Consider the following 16,637-nt stretch of genomic DNA (forward strand, 5'->3'; position numbering starts at 1 on the left):
ATAAATGCAGATGTGGTTTATACACACACTCACAAAAGCACACACACACGTCTGCTTCACTATCTTTATGGGGACTCTCCAATGACACAATGGTTTTTATGCTGTGCAAACTGTATATTCTCCCCCATTACACTAACCCTAACTCTAAACCGGCCCATCACAGAAAACACACACACAGCTTTATGAATATAGTTATCTAAGCAGGCACATTGCATAGATTTCCATTATTTATACATAAAGCCGTGGCCAAAAGTATTGACAATGACATCGATTTTGTGTTTCACAAAGTTTGCTGCTTCATTTGTTGTGGTGTTGATTCACATAGTTTCTAGATTATTGAGCGTGGAGTCTCCATCAGTCAGGATCTGGATCTGGCCCAGGAGCTGGTTTGCAATATTTACAATTGTCCTATATAAACAATGGGTGTGAATGAGAACTCCTAACATATGAACACAAGTGTGTGTCTGTGTGTGTGTGTGTGTGTGCGCGCGTACATTAAGTGATTTACTGAGGCATGTTAGGAGGACAAAATCTTTTCCACCTCTATTTATTTTTCAAAACCATATGTGCTATGAATAATGCCTGTTATAGATTCGCAGTTGACATACTTGCATGTTTCGGACCTAATGTTCACAACGCAAAATTTCCCCCAGTCTATCTATGTTCTCAGATGGATACAATAAACCTGATTCAATAAACCGGCTCTATTATGACACGGTGAGCCTGAGACCTGCTGCCATGACGACGATATCCACAAAGGTCCCTGTTGCTGTAATAACAGGACAAACGTCTCATCTGCTGTGTGTGATAAGTCTCTCGCCCCTCACCGGCTGGGGTGTAATAACTCACCTAGTGTGTGCAGACACCCCACAAGAGCGAAACATCAAAGAAAACGCACAGCTATTTCTGCATCAAGTGTTAAAAATGAAAGTGAGCTTTAGATGGAAGTTGTGACGTATATCTGAGTGAAATGGCTTTTTTGACAAGACAAAAATAATTGATTAAATGGTTGTGGTTTGCTATTGGCTGATCTCATGTGATTGACAGGTTGCCCCGCCCTTGTCATCAGAGAAGAGATGATGTCACTACAAGGGGGGGGGGGGGAGATATTCTGATTCCTTTTTGGTTTAATGGTGACTTTATGCATCACGTAGCAAATAAAAAATAAAATAAAAATGTTAATACCCTAAATTGTGTTTAAAAATACAATGTAATATGTTAATGAAATATACTGAATATTATCAGCTATACCCCAAACATTTAGTAAAAAAATATATACTTATTTCATAATTTCATAACTATTTCACATATTGACGAATTAGTGGCAAACTAGTGAGAATTTATACGATCTAACCTGTACTGTCTGGTAGCCACTGCTTTACACCCACGAGGGCTTCAGTTTAGCGGTTTCTCGTAATCTCTCGTAAAATAGTAACTATTTCATGAGATCATAATAAAACTGGTTATTGCTTTGGCTCACATATTTCCTTGTCATTTTCCTGACATGGTACAGTAAACTTCAGGCAGTTTATAGCTATACTGCAAGCTGTTTTTCTTGTTTTATTTAGGCTAAGTAAGACATTTCGGTGTGCTAGCTGGGTCAAAGTAGGGCACCAGATCGTTGCCCTTTGATACCGCTCTGTCTATTCTTCAGAAGTATTTGAGGATTTAGCTGGAAGGAAACAGGAACTGGAGGAGGATTCGACTCGAGATCAGACTCAGTCGAGCGAGAGTAATGCCTCAGCTTTTGAACACCCACACATGTGCAGGAGAGCCAAACTACACATCATCTGTCGTCTGAAGCCACAGAGGTTTCACATTCACACTGTAGAGTTTGTGTGTTTGTGTGTGGCATTTTAAAACCTGTTGTTTGTAGTTTCTGCATACAATGAAAAAACATTTATTTAAAAGTAATTCGAATGAATGTTGGATATTCTCATCATTGATTGTCCTGCAGTTTGGCTAAGACCCGCGACACGTAGAATAGTTTTACCAACACAATCTCATTGCCAATCGGTAGCTAATTTGTATGATCTCATTTGCATGTTTTCGTACAATAGGGGTGGGAATGGAGGTGAACCTTCCTGCTTATACCTTCTTTCTAAAAATTAAACTTTAATGTACCATTTTCTGCTCTCCGCCATTGCAGGGGTCTTACACAAAGTATTTGATGCATGAAACCATAACCATATCCTCTCAGAAAAATGGTATAGGCGCTGTCACTGGTACGATACCCTGTAAAAAGGTTTGAATATGTACCATTATCCGCGTTTCCACTGTCGTTTCAACACGCCTCTCTGGAACAACGTCACACAAACCCTTCATTTCACCAACAAATGGAAGTTTTATCAGAAAGAAATCACTGGAAACTAGCGAGAACGCAAAACGAACATGATAAAAGTGGCCGTTTGTTTGATTTTTTGTTGTTTACTTACAGATTTAAAACCCAAGCACTCGATGTTTTACCACAGGTTTACAATAAAAAGTGATACACTGATCATAATGAATACACTTGTGTCAAGATGGCACATAACTCACACAGAAATAAAGTGGTTTACCGTTACTTCACAAATGAAAGGGACACACTTATTCAGTCTGTTTCTGTTTAACCCTCAGACGGTCTTCGTTTCGGAGTCACATCCTGGGCCTTCCCAGTCAGAAGTGAGCGGAGGCCTAAAAATGAAACTTCCTCCATCCCAGTAAAACCAATGCAATTTACGTTTGTTCTATAATATTTATTCTTTTTAATTTTGTATTTTGAGATCATTTTATTGAATTTATTAATATTTATGCAATATTTATGGTCTATTTTTGCCATTGAAATTAATAAAAAAAAATATAAATATATGTATTTTTTTATTTTTTATTTATGCAGTATTTTCGTTTAATATAGAGTCTTGGCCTTCAAAAAAAAATGTTTGAAGCAGATTAGCACCATCTGGTGAGAGTATGGAGAGAAAGCGTAGAACCATGGTGTAACCACTAGATGGCATCTATACAGTTCTCTATGGAGAGGCATGTGAATTCCCCAGCTGTTTATGGACACGTTTACTTTTTTTTTTTTTTTTTACAGAATTTGTAACAAAAAATGCAATTCATTCAATTATAACACTTTATGTAAAATAATATTTTTTTTTTTTTGCCAATTTCCCATTCATTTCCAATGGGGGTCATTTTTGACCGAAGACCACAAGTGTGACTATTTTTTTTACGACCACTTAGCATGCTCGGATCATGACCTCAATGGTTTTTTTTGTATTCACATACCTAATGCCATAAAAGTCACCAAGTTTCATAATATTCCGATGAAGCTGTGATTTTTAGAAATTCAAAACAGAAAATGTTTCGGTCAGAAATGACAGAGGACCGTCTGAGGGTTTACTGTAGTCACAGGACCGTATGTTTACATCACATTTAAAAAGAATTATAATTTCCTCAAATTTTCTCTCCAGTGAAAGTCACAATACAGTTGTATTTCCACAGAAAAAGAAAAAGAGGAAGCTCATTCAGTTGTTTTATTTCCTGACATATGCGGAGCTAAATATGGATATCGGAAAGTCCGGTATAAACCCAGACAGCAATGTATTGTCGGCCCAGATCCGGCCCACATCTGTCATGTGTTGAATCCACATGTACTGTACCAGATGTGGCCCGGATCTGGGCCGACACTATGTTGCTGTCTGAGTTTAAACGAGACGTATACTGACAGATAAAATAAATACACGACTGTGATGATAGCCGATATGATTTGTCTGATTTCTTCAAGCGGTCGTGTTTACTATGGTGAGTGACGGTTAGCACGCATAGTATCACGTATAATTATTTCTGCCGAATCCACATCGGATCACAAACAGAAGTTATTTCAAACACTCATGCTGTCTGAAAGTGAGCTTTGAGCTAAAATGGTTGTAAAAGTCTTTAATGCTGATGTTAGATGTGTGTGAATCATCCGGCGCTGTCGTCTCCAGACTCGGGTGAACTCCGCCTCCGTATTCGGCGGGACAGAAAACCCAGACGAGGCCCGATCGAGACCCAGAAGTGACAGTGGGTACGTGACTGGCACGCACTAGCACGCTTTTATTGACATATTAATATGAAGTCAGGTGCAACTTTTGAAAGGGTCCCGCCCGCCCAGTGACCGAGAGTGAGATTACGTTTTCTTTATCAAGTTACAGAAGAAAAGAATGAAACTCAAAAACTATTTACACTTAATCAAGATTCAACAACGTGATTTTGAACCTTTTCCAGGGTCTAGAGCAAACTAGCTAAAGTCACATCATGATACAATACAGATAATACAAAATATACATATACAGTATGTGACCCTGGGCCACAAAACCGGTCTTATGGGTCAATTTGTTTAAATAAATAAGCTTTCCACTGATGCATGGTTTGTTAGGATAGGACAGTATTTGGCTGTGATGCAACTATTGTAAATCTGGAATCTGAGGGTGCAAAAAAATCTAAATATTGAGAAAATCTCCTTTAAAGTTGTTCATTTATGTTTGCGATTTTGCTGCATCCACTCTCCAAAATTTTTTTTTGATATATTTAAGAAATGTACAAAATATCTTCATGGATCATAACATCCTAATGATCGAAAACCCATCGATAATTTTGACCCATACAATGTTTTTATTGACACAAATATACCCGTGCGACTTGTGACTGGTTTTGTGATCCAGGGTCACATATTGATAAGCAAAATCACTCTCGTTATGAAGAAAGATATTACAAAATTCTTAATGTTGCTTATGGCTCTAACAGATACGAAATCGCCACCTCGTAAAATAGCTTGCCAAAAATGTTGTTCCAAACCTTTCTGACTGACTAACCCAATCTCAATGAGAAGACGTCACTGTTTTACGAGGTGAACATTTTACATGTATTCGTGCAATTTGATTTATAGAAAAACATAAGCTTTTAGTTCCAAGCCTTAACCGAACCATCAGTGCGGCGTAAAGCAGATTGTATGAAAACATTTGAATGAGATCGTACAAATTAGCCACCAATTAGCCAACATGTAAATGTAAAACCATTCACTTTCACTGCACTTTTTTCCATACAATGAAAAGCTGAGGCCGTTATCAGCATCTCCTTATTTGATATTATATATGTGCATATGATTGTTTATGTCACACTTTATGTTGTATAGTAAATACTTAATGCAATGTGTTGTGTAGCCTGATTGTGTTTTGTTTGTTTTTCCCTGGAAAAGCCTCTTTTGATTAACTTTCAGTCATAACCTGAACATCTCTCGTCCCATCTGTGCTAAATACAATGGTGTGGGTACATCATCAGCCAAACAGGCTGGTACATGCATCACAATTATTTAATGTAATACAGTTAATAACGTACGAGACAACTTTTCACAAGCTATGTATTACAGTGTACAGGGTGTGTACTAAATACCACGCAACCTGAGAGTATGTACTGTAGTTTTTCTCTCGGTCATGAACAGAAGATAAGACTGCTGATCATTCGTATCACTGAATGAGTAAATAGATTAGCTCAGTCATTTTTCACGTGGCTATGAAAGAGGATTACACATTGATGTTTAACCAAATTCCAGTCTTAATGAGGCATTTGGTGTCACATGGCCGTCGTTGGACCTTAACCAGCAGCTCCAGTGGATGGGCTTGCCATGCTGAGACAACACAGGGTTAATAACACCCTATCTCTGACAACTGTGAGCATTGTCACCCATGCAACACTTAGACTGATCCTATCAGGGTTCAGCCTGCACTACACAGATCTGTTTCCGTTCAACAAATGATGCTGCAAAAAAAAAACCTGTCTACTATAGGTCACATTTCTCAGGATAATCGGTGTAATACAAATAACTTATTCTTTAAATAAATTGCTATGTCTATGTCCAGTTTCTTTTTTTTCTCTCTGTGACAAAATATGCAAATACCAATGTTGTGGGGTGAAATCATACACTGTTGTGTTGGCCAGAGGAGAACTGAGCGACGGGTTTTATTCTCCATTCTGTCACGGATGGAGTTTTGGTTCCTGCCACTGTTGCCTTTGACGCTTTTGTCTTTTGGCTTGCTTAGTTGGGGACACTTAGTATTCAATTTTAACATTTAATTTAATATTCAACAATAATATTGATCTGCCTGCATTGACATTATCATATGAGAACTGAACTGAGCTGGACTATGGCATCACTGTTTTCTCCAGAGCGGCTATATATACAGTATATATATATATATATATATATAACTAAATTAATAACTTTTTTAAAACAATGAGCCATCACTGAACTTACAATTTTCTTCTGGAAACAAACTTTGTAGCATTATTTTCCTGTTATCTCTGTAAAGCTGCTTTGAAACAATCTGTATTGTAGAAAGCGCTATATAAATAAAGGTGACTTGACTAACATGCGTAGGTGTAAATCTCTCTGTCGATCCTCCCTGGCACATTTCCATGACCTAATCTTCTGTAAACAAATGACCATGCAAATATGACCCAGACCAGAACCAGCTAGACTTTCACGAAGATAAAACAATGTAGAGCGGCTGGACGCGCAGATCCTGCATTAGATCCTCTTGTAAACGTCCTCTAATGCCACCGCGTTGAAGATGTGCTTGCGTGTTTTAACATGTGTTGTTTCTGCACGGAAAAGTTATTTCTAGCAGCATTTGCATGCGTCTCCATGAGTGCTCATCTAGGGTTTTGGTTGAGGATTGTGGTGTTGAACATCCTGCACATAAATGCACCATGTTAACCAAAGCTAGAAGAGCAGAAAAGCAAAAGTCGCACGCGCATGATTGGCAAACCACTTATGTTTCTCGCATTCATGCATAAAGTCAGATGCACCTTTAAACCAACCAACAAAACTCATTTTTATTAAATCAGTTGCTCTTTAAACTATTGCAGGTTCCCACTTTTAGTGTGCGGACCTGAATATCATCGAGTCTTGGGGATCTGCTCTTTTGGCAAAGACAAATACACCTCCGCAACACCTTAACATTCGCCCGGAGCATTTCATTAACCTTGGCACATTCTGGGAACGGAAACAAGCAGGAACTTGACTATCTGACGAAATACTTTCGAAATACTGATACCTTCTGATTACGAGTCGGCTCATTTGGCTCATTGCCCCGATACTCATACAGTCAAACCAAAATATATTCAGATGCATTCAACATTTCTCAAGTATAGATCAAGTATATCAAGTATATCTGGTGTCTGAATAATGTTTGGTTTGACTGTATGATGGTAATGATCATGGAGCCAGCGATGTACTTTCAGACCTGTGTTCCCGTTTTTTACAGTCTATGGTTTGCACGCAGTTAGTTCGGTTCATACTGCACGAAACCCCATGTAACCAGTCACAGTCTGAACCACAGGCTGCACAGAAATGATGATTTCCATTCAGAAAGACAAAAGCATGACCTCAATCATTGCAGTGGAACACACAAATGTGGTTTGATGTATCAACTTCAACCTGTTTTTCTGACAGAGAGAAGGTCACCATTACTGTTGGGCTCGGTGCTAAAAAAACAAACAAAAAAACCCCCACTCCTTTCAAGAGTAATATTATTACTTATTACTCCCTGCCAACAGTAATTCGTTACACTATTTGTTATATTACTTTTCCGTTACACCTCACAATATTGGTAATTGCATATGTTGGCACATATACACATTTAGTTTGTATTTCTTCAGACAGAATAATCATTTCTATTACTTTTCCAGTGAATCATGTGATCTGGAGAGCATATTGGTGTCTAGTGCTGTCTCCCTGTGTCTTCACGATCAATGTCATGATTCAGAGGAAGGTCATTCGCTGCTCATACGTCACTCATATTACAGTGTTGTTCATAACCTGCAATTCTCTTCCAATAACAAACTAGTCCAGAGAAACATTTCTACTCATGAAACATGAAACTAATAAACACACGATTATGGCAGCTTATGGTTTTATTTTTTATAAAAAATACTTTTTACTTTATTTTCATGAGATTTGGGTTATTTTTATGAGAAAAAAGGATGTTAACATAAGAAATACTAAATAGGTGTAGCGATTAGCTTATCCAAAAATGCTACAAATAACATTTCAATTCAATTCAATTCACATTTATTTGTATAGTGCTTTTCACAATACATACAGTATTGTTTCAAAGCAGCTTTACAGAAAATGCATGTGTCTGCATTACAATTTAGAGTGATCTGTTATCAAAGGTGACTGTGTCTAAGTTATGTATTTCAGAAATGTATATATATCACACACTAATAATGTATTAATGTAAACAATGTATTAATTTAAGGCAGAAACAATGAGCTCATTGAAGTAATGAATATGCTATATTTTTGTTACCAAATGATATATAAATAAATAAATATATATATATATTATATATATATATATATATATATATATATATATATATATATATATATATATATATATATATATATATATATATATATATATATATATATATATAAACATTTCCGCCTTATCACATGACCAAAATCCATATCACAATCTGTTTACAAAGTTATTTACAAATTAATTTTATTATTAAAGTTAAAGTTATAAAGTTATTTTGGAGTAAAAGCATTGTATCAATCTCATAAATTGTCATGTGTAGCTTGATTACCTAAAACTGTAATGACCTGTTACCCAGATATGATAAGATTTCATGATGTATCTAGAAAGATTTGTGATAAAAGGTGGGTCAATGTATATCGGGATCAAAGTGACGTGGATGTGCGATCCATGTAACGTTCAATAATTATAATGCCTTACATTCGACAACGGTGTTATTGGCATCATTTCTCCCAACAAAATCAAAGTAATGACAATATCTCCTGCCGCTGAATGTCAGCTTTTTCCAAGATAGCTTTCTGCAATGGTGGCGTCACACAAGTCATGAAGATTAGGAAAACTAATGACTGAATTGTTGCATTTCAAATCAGTAGAGGTTGAGGCAATAAAAATAACATTGTAACAAGCTATTTTATGGATGCAACTTTAATGTAATTACTGTAATATATTTACTTTGCAGTATAGTTAATTAATCATGAGTTAAAGCAACTTTTTGTCACAACTTAATTTCATTTTGTTCAATCCACTAATATATAAAACTTAATACTGAAGTTTACTTAATTCGTTTGCATTGGGACTACATGGATCGTTTTTGTTGACATAACTAACTGGGCAGAGGATCTGTAGTTCCCTGCACACTGTACATAAATATTGTTGGTTTAACTTAAAAAAGTAAGTTACCTGTATGCTTTAATATTTTGAGTTCATTGAACTTCAAAATTTGAGTTAATACAGTGAAGGAGATTAATAAATAGAAACTCAAAATATTACATTATGTAAACCACAAAAATTAGTTAAAAAAAGTTGCAATAACAAATCATGCAAATATTTGTTTACAGTGCATGCTTTGCAACTGCATTAGGTGTCTTTTTCAGTACAGGGAAAGACATGTCCGTGTTTAATGTTCAGTAGTAATCTATATAGTAATAGTGCATTTTAGTTAAAGACATGTCTGGTTAGAATGACACATGGAAGTTATGGGTGTAACAATATATTGAGTCACAATATATCACAATACAAAAATGTAACAATATGTATTGTGGATAGTGACAATCTGTATTGTGTATAGTTACATTATTATAAATATATCTAGTCAGTGACAGAGTGCAAGCATATTCATCTAGAATAAATCTGTATTTTAGCTTCATAATCATGAATATTGTTATTCTGGTGTCTCTATTGTCCTGAGCTTTGGGTTTCCAGCACCAAGACCAAGTCTATTCATTTACACACACAGTTTAATATCAAATTTAGCATTTTAATCAATGGTACGTTTTTTTGTTAACCTTTTATCATATGTCTTGGAGGATCGCAATAACATCGTGTCGTGAGTTCAGTATCGTGATTATGTATCGAATCGTGACATTAGGGTATCGTTACACTCCTAATGGAAGTTAAACAGTATAAGTTTAAATAAACTTATTTCCTTCTTATTGTACTCTGAGTCTGACCTAAATTAATTGCGAGGAAAAGTATCCCTTAATTTAATTAAGTTCATTGAGCAAACTTCAACAATGATCAACATTTCTCAAACAAACAGACCTCAACCATTAACTAAAATGAAAGGGAAAACAGTTAACTGGATAAACTCCAACCCCAGTCCAAAGACTTACCCTAATCCTAAAAGCTGATCAGGTTAGTGGGAATATTTCTCCAGAACCTACATAGATGTTGATTCCTACTTGGCATAATCTCATATAGGAGCATCATCTCATGGGAATCAATGGATCTAATCCTGTAGTCGTGGATTATAGAGACCGCTCAACAATTTCAACAATGAGTTCATGAACATCAGGATTATGTCAGATGTATTTCATTGTTCCTCCGATCCCCAGATCTGACCCTTTATGAACCTTAACTGGATATTCAGGATTGGAACAAAGGCAGTCCTGCAGAAAGACTACGAACGGAGGCACCTGGGTTTCCATGGGTCCGTGTCTATTGTCTATTGCTCTAGCAAGATTTTCTCTAGGTTTAATTGAATAAACTGCATCAATCGGACATACCTGTGTCCCGCGATCCCTCCCCCGAGCTGCGGCGTGTGGGAGATGAGCAGTAAGTGCTTTACTGAAGGTTTCGGTGGCCTTCGAACCTTCACAAGCATTAAATACCCCTCGGGGGTTGTTTCCATGGGGACACGAGACATGTATCTCCATGGATCCCACTGAGTCAACACATCACTCTTATTGTGTGTATTTAGCCAAATTGAGGTCAGTTGCATCTGGTTCCTGATGTACTGAACTCTGGCCATTGTCCTTGATATCCATAAAGTCGGCATTAAAATAAAAATTCACCCTATCCTATCCATTTATAAATGCATTTTTTTTAGGTCTTATTGTCAACAGTGTGAAGTTTCTTTATTTTTTCTCAAAATGTCGTAACTGGATCTTGCGGTGAAAACAAGTGACTTCTCTCTGGTGACGTACACTGTATGCAGGACTTCTCCAATAATTTAGTCCACTTCAATCCCTCCACTACAAGCTCACATTCATCCGCCTCCAGCGGCCACATCTCAACATCCAATCGACAACCGATGCACAGAAAGTTCTCGCACACATTCTTTATTTTTCAATAATCTGCAACACTTGCATATACATCAAAAAACAAAAGAAAATATGTCTTACTTTAATTTTGCATGGCCAAAGACATCAGTCTGCATGTTTACTTTAATCCAACTAATCGAGAATATACTGACTGCTAAAGCTATTTTTTTGCAATGTCTATTCAAAGCTTTTGTCTGCCACAACAATGTAATTTCAACTGTTGTCATTTAGGGTATTACTTGCAATTGATTCGATTAATTAATTACAATATTTATAGTCAAGACTTTGAGAGCAAGGTGATCAATGACCAATATAATATCAATTTATATAGCCTAATACAATTTAGGGATATTCAAGTCCTTAATACAATTCAAGTAATTGGTTTTATAAAATAAACACTTTTTTTGCACTTAATGCACAATATAAATATAGTATTGAAAACAGAAAACATGCATTGTCCTTTGACAAGACGAATTAGAAATTACTGACCAATACTTTCGTCAAGGTGACTTATGATTCGACAGTGTTTTATGTTTCAGGACTTTTATTTTGATATTCTTTTGTCTAGCTGTTCTCTTCCTTTGGTTTATTCCTGTTTGCCTTTGGCTGCATCCGAAATTGCATACAGTACTTAAAACAGTATGTGACAAAAGAAATATGTCTGGATTCACAGTTCTCATAAAAAAGTAGGAAAAAGTACCCGGATGACCTACTACTTCCAGCAAGAAGTGTGCATACGTGCACGGCAAGGCCACGGGAGAGGATTTGTGAATGGCAGTGAAGCAATGCAACTGACACTGGTAGATCATGTGATAATGACAACATGGTGAATACTACACACATTCATACTATATTCATACTATATAGGTAATTAGTTATTTAAAATAAGCATCTACTGAAGAGAGAATGTGATTTCGGATGCAGCCAGTGTCTCCATAGTTTCCCTCATTAATTACCATGATGACTAATGACCTTCACCTGTTGCTTGTTAGCCTCTTGTTACCCAGTGTATTTATACCCACTGTGTTTTGGTCCTTGTTTGTTGGTCATTGTCTTTACACTTCAGTTGTAAAGCTGTCACATTTCCCTGTTTGGACCATTGCCATTGCCATTGCCATTTGGTTTGGTTTGGTTTATTGCCATTGGCTTCTTGTTTGGATTGTCTTTGTGTTTGTGTGTTCACAGAATAAAGGCTGTTTGCTCAAAGAGCCTCACCTCTCTTCTTCCCTGCATACCTGTGACAGTGGCATGGTCATTTTTAAAGGGACACTTTATTTCAATGATCCACTTTAGAGTAAACATTCTACTAACTATAAGTAACTTTGCAACTACATCTCAACTTATTCTACTAACCCTAACTCTAACCATCCCTAACAGTCTACTAGTTGACATGTAGTCATAAAGTTTAATTGTAGTTGTTAGTTAGAAGTATGTTGATTCAAAAGCTCCTGCAACCTCAGTGTTTTCATATAATCTTACAGTGCTCAAGGGTTTACCGGTTGACGAGGAATCTTACTTAAGTCTATAGCTCATTCAAATCTGCAAATTTGTATTACCAAATTAAGTACTTAAAGGTTTAGTTAACTCTTAATTCTGCCATCATTTAGCCAACTCTCCCTCATGTCGTTCCAAACCCAGAAGACTTTGATTCATCTCCGGGACACAAATAAAGACATTTTTAATATATTCCCTCATCATTTTTGATCATTGACACTTTATTTCAATGATCAACTTTAGAGTAGACATTCTACTGACTATAACTTTGCAACTACATCTCAACTTTAACACTAACCATCCCTAACAGTCTACTAGATGGGTCAACGAGACCCAAAAATTTCAAGCTTCAAAAAGTTCATAATGACATCATAAAGTAATCCATATGAATCCGCGGTTTAACCCAAACGTTTTATATGATGAACAGATTTAATGTAGACTTTTATTCGCATGTAAAAATTGATCAAAACACATATTTACAGCACACCAACCCCGGTTTCATAGACAAGAGCCACTTTTCCACCGTCGGGCGAACGGTTCTCATCCCATTGTGCCGATCCGGTACAGTTACAGTTACGCGTTCGTTTTCCACTGAGGGTCTGATAACGGAGCCCTAGGAAGATAATACAAAAGCGGCAGTCGTTGCCTTGGTAACGCAAGAGTTATGAGACGATATGAGATGGAAATAGTGACCGTGTTATGGAGGATGATCAGACCATTTGTGTTTTCAGTTTTGAACTACAGTATGTCAGAAAGAATAGATTTCCATCACAGTAAAAACATCCGATCTACATGAACACAAAAACTAACACGAGCACTTTTGTTTAACAAATTCCTAAGCTTTATTTTCCGGGCGAAGACAACCAAAAATCATTGGTTTCCAAAGGAGAGCTCATATCTTTATATTTCATCCTGTGCCGGAGCCAAAAGTATGCCCCACAAATAGCAGAAATACACTAGGGGCTTTGACATTTCCTGTTTCCCTGCATTTAAACAAAGCCTTCTTCCAGAAGAGGGTTTTCCCGTTGATCTTGTCAGTCCCCCCCCCCCCCATCCCCCCTCCGTCCGGGACGCTCACCACTTCATTCATTTTTAACATACTAGCATTACTGGTCTCTTTTAAACACCTACTACGAGTGGAAACCCCCAAGGCAGAAGGAAGCTAAAATGGTTTCTAAAAGTGACTTCATTAATAAATAAGCAGATTTGCAAAAGTGGAGAACATTGCAGAACATGCCTATACAGAGGAGAAATGACAACGCAATGTTGGGAAACTACTTTTTTTCACACTGATGGGTAAAACGTTCACAGGCTGGCACACAGCAGTAACACACTTGACCACACCGGACTCCTGTCCGAGGTTTACCAGGACGCAGGAGAAGAGTTTCTCTGACACCATGTACATCTCACAGATGTCCTAAGCATTCAGGGCTTTCCAGAGACACCAAATGATTGGAGGTTCACCATGAAAACTCCCTCTCCTTTTTCTCTAAATATGACTGATATTGATTTAGTGATCAAATGTATAGCACTCTTATATGATAATATGTTTGTAATTATCATTTAAATCTCGCTCATTTTCAAATCATTTGTCATAAATCAACATCTCAGGAAAATGTTTTTAATCAAAATATGACTTTCTGTTACAGAACAGGGCACTGATTTCATACATGTCCACTGTAGACACCAGGACTAACAGTTTATCAGGCATTGATAAAGAGAAATTATATATCAATATTCCTAAATATTAGATTATATTAGGAAAATGTTGCCAATTACTACTCCCATTATTACACCTCTTCTTTCATTACATGTTTCTCCAAGAATGATATATGCAAATCAGATACAGTGAATAAATACATTGCATTGAATGGCACTATTGCATAAAGCAAAATGGTATGTCAATTCATTTTGTTATATCTTTCATAACATATAGTTGATCATCTTTATACAAAGTTTGGTTAAAAAAAATCCTGAAACCTAAAAATTGATTGGCTAATGAAAAACATCCCATTGTTTTTGCCTATACTAGTCATTTCATGTATTTCTTTTTAACAACTGAGTGCTGGTGTACAGAGGACATAGCATGACATATGCATAACATAGCCATATATATAAATATATATATTATGCCATATATTCTTTGCAAAAAAACTTTTTTTCAGGGTCTCAGGAGGATATTATATTATATTATAGCAAAACAGCTTTGCAATGCCTCTAATTTGGTCTCTGTGTTCTGTACTACCAATTATAGTTTTACGTTTAATTGATTTATTTTTTTAACCTAATACACATCTTTACTTGAATAGATTAAGTCATACGGCTTAAAAAAGCTTTCAATTAATAACTTTTTAACAACAAAAATGAACCATCACTGAACTATTACGCTTTGCATTATTTTCCTGTTATCTCCGTAAAGCTGCTTTGAAACTATCTGTATTGTAAAAAAACGCTATATAAATAAAGGTGACTTGACTTGACTAAAAATATACAGTTTTATATTTTATGTCATCTGTAATTATGTGTATATTAAATAATATTTTAATATGGCGTAATAACGTCTGTTAATGTACCCTGTTGTTAAATGTTTGATACTGCATTATTTAAGATTTAAATAAAGCTAATTAAAAGTTATTCGCGAATCGACATTTACGAGTCCTGCTGGCTTGTAGTAGTATGATTCAGTTTTTCCTCCAGTGAGAGTTACTAAAAAAACGTCAGCATGGCCTAATTGAATATTCATGACTGAATCATGCGGTCACAGGACTGTCATCTCGCTGCCGGGAAGGAGCGTCTGTGGGCGGGGCTTAACCCAAAACTGTGCGCGTCCGAGCCAACGCACCCGGAAAGGGCGAATAACCTATAGCTATAGCTATAACATATAGCACAATTCATAATTTCACTGGAACACAGTCTATAAACAAAGTTGAACGGCCCAAAAATATAAACGTGAAATTCACTCATTGTGTTATGTTCTCTATAGGCTAAATGGACATCTTCATACATGATGCTTGTCTGACAGAACGTTTTCTCCAAACACAAACACCGATCGCTGATTTATTACATTAAACACGAACACAATTAGGGTATGATCATCATCAAAGGAGAAAACCGAGTATATAAAAACACAGACCAGCCTAAATATTAATCACACCGCAGATCCCACATGTATTCAGATGTTATTCTTATAAAAAAATCAAATAAAATTTTGCCTTACCTATACCAGGAGCTGAATAGATGAAGTACAGTGCAGAAGTGGAGAGCGAGAAGAGAAATAAAAGCCCGAGGAATGACCTTCTCCGAAATCTTATATGTGTCGGCATTATATAGACAGATATTCTTCTGGATATGTGGGCTAGGCAGATATGATCCGTTAATAGACCCAGATGGAGAGTCCTAGCGCAAACACGCTGATTCAGGTGCGATCCCGAAAGGTATCCAGTCTAGAAGGTTCACTCGTGTTAGCAGAGTCTCATCATCTCCATGTGTAGATATCAGTATGTAGGGACAGCGCGCGAGCACACACACACACACACACACACACACACTCGCTCACACCCGCGCGCTGCTAATGAATGGGAGCGCATGGGACTCGAGTTACGCACAGATATCAGGCCAGGAGGGAGTGTGTGAACATCGCAATGCATGACTTTACGTGATTACGTAACGCTGCACTCATCGTCCGGTTTTCATCAAAGGCTGTAAAACACACAGGCATGTACAGTAGCCTCGACATGCGCCTATTGATCGCCAAGGGGCAATTCATTTTTTTTTTTTTTTTTGCCTATGAGCTAAAAAAAATCACATTAGCAATGAATCCATCTCTTAGAGTAGAATAAAACAAGCTTAAAAAGAACACCAAATGAAATGGAATGGAATAAAACAGAACAATGTGTTAATAAAACAGTGACTGTATTGCAAACTTAGGAAGTGTTTGAGATCAAGTTTATATAGTTAGGCTACACCTACACACACACAAACGGAAAATCACAATCACTGTAGGTCGATCATAAATGTTAACACTAATGGCATGA

The 16,637-nt window shown here is 36.7% G+C and overlaps 1 protein-coding gene across 1 annotated transcript in view; it reads right to left on the bottom strand.

Moving 5' to 3' along the window:
• Nucleotides 1-16,246, bottom strand: part of b4galt5 (UDP-Gal:betaGlcNAc beta 1,4- galactosyltransferase, polypeptide 5) — a 35,851-nt gene extending 19,605 nt beyond the window's left edge. The window contains exon 1 of the mRNA XM_081386061.1: nt 15,821-16,246. Within this exon, the coding sequence (XP_081242187.1) occupies nt 15,821-15,926 (106 nt within the window). The 5' untranslated portion in view covers nt 15,927-16,246. The remainder of the gene's footprint in view (nt 1-15,820) is intronic.
• Nucleotides 16,247-16,637: the final 391 nt, after the last annotated feature.

This window comes from Scardinius erythrophthalmus, assembly GCF_964197995.2.
Source record: "Scardinius erythrophthalmus genome assembly, chromosome: 15".
Taxonomy (NCBI): Eukaryota; Metazoa; Chordata; class Actinopteri; order Cypriniformes; family Leuciscidae; genus Scardinius; species Scardinius erythrophthalmus.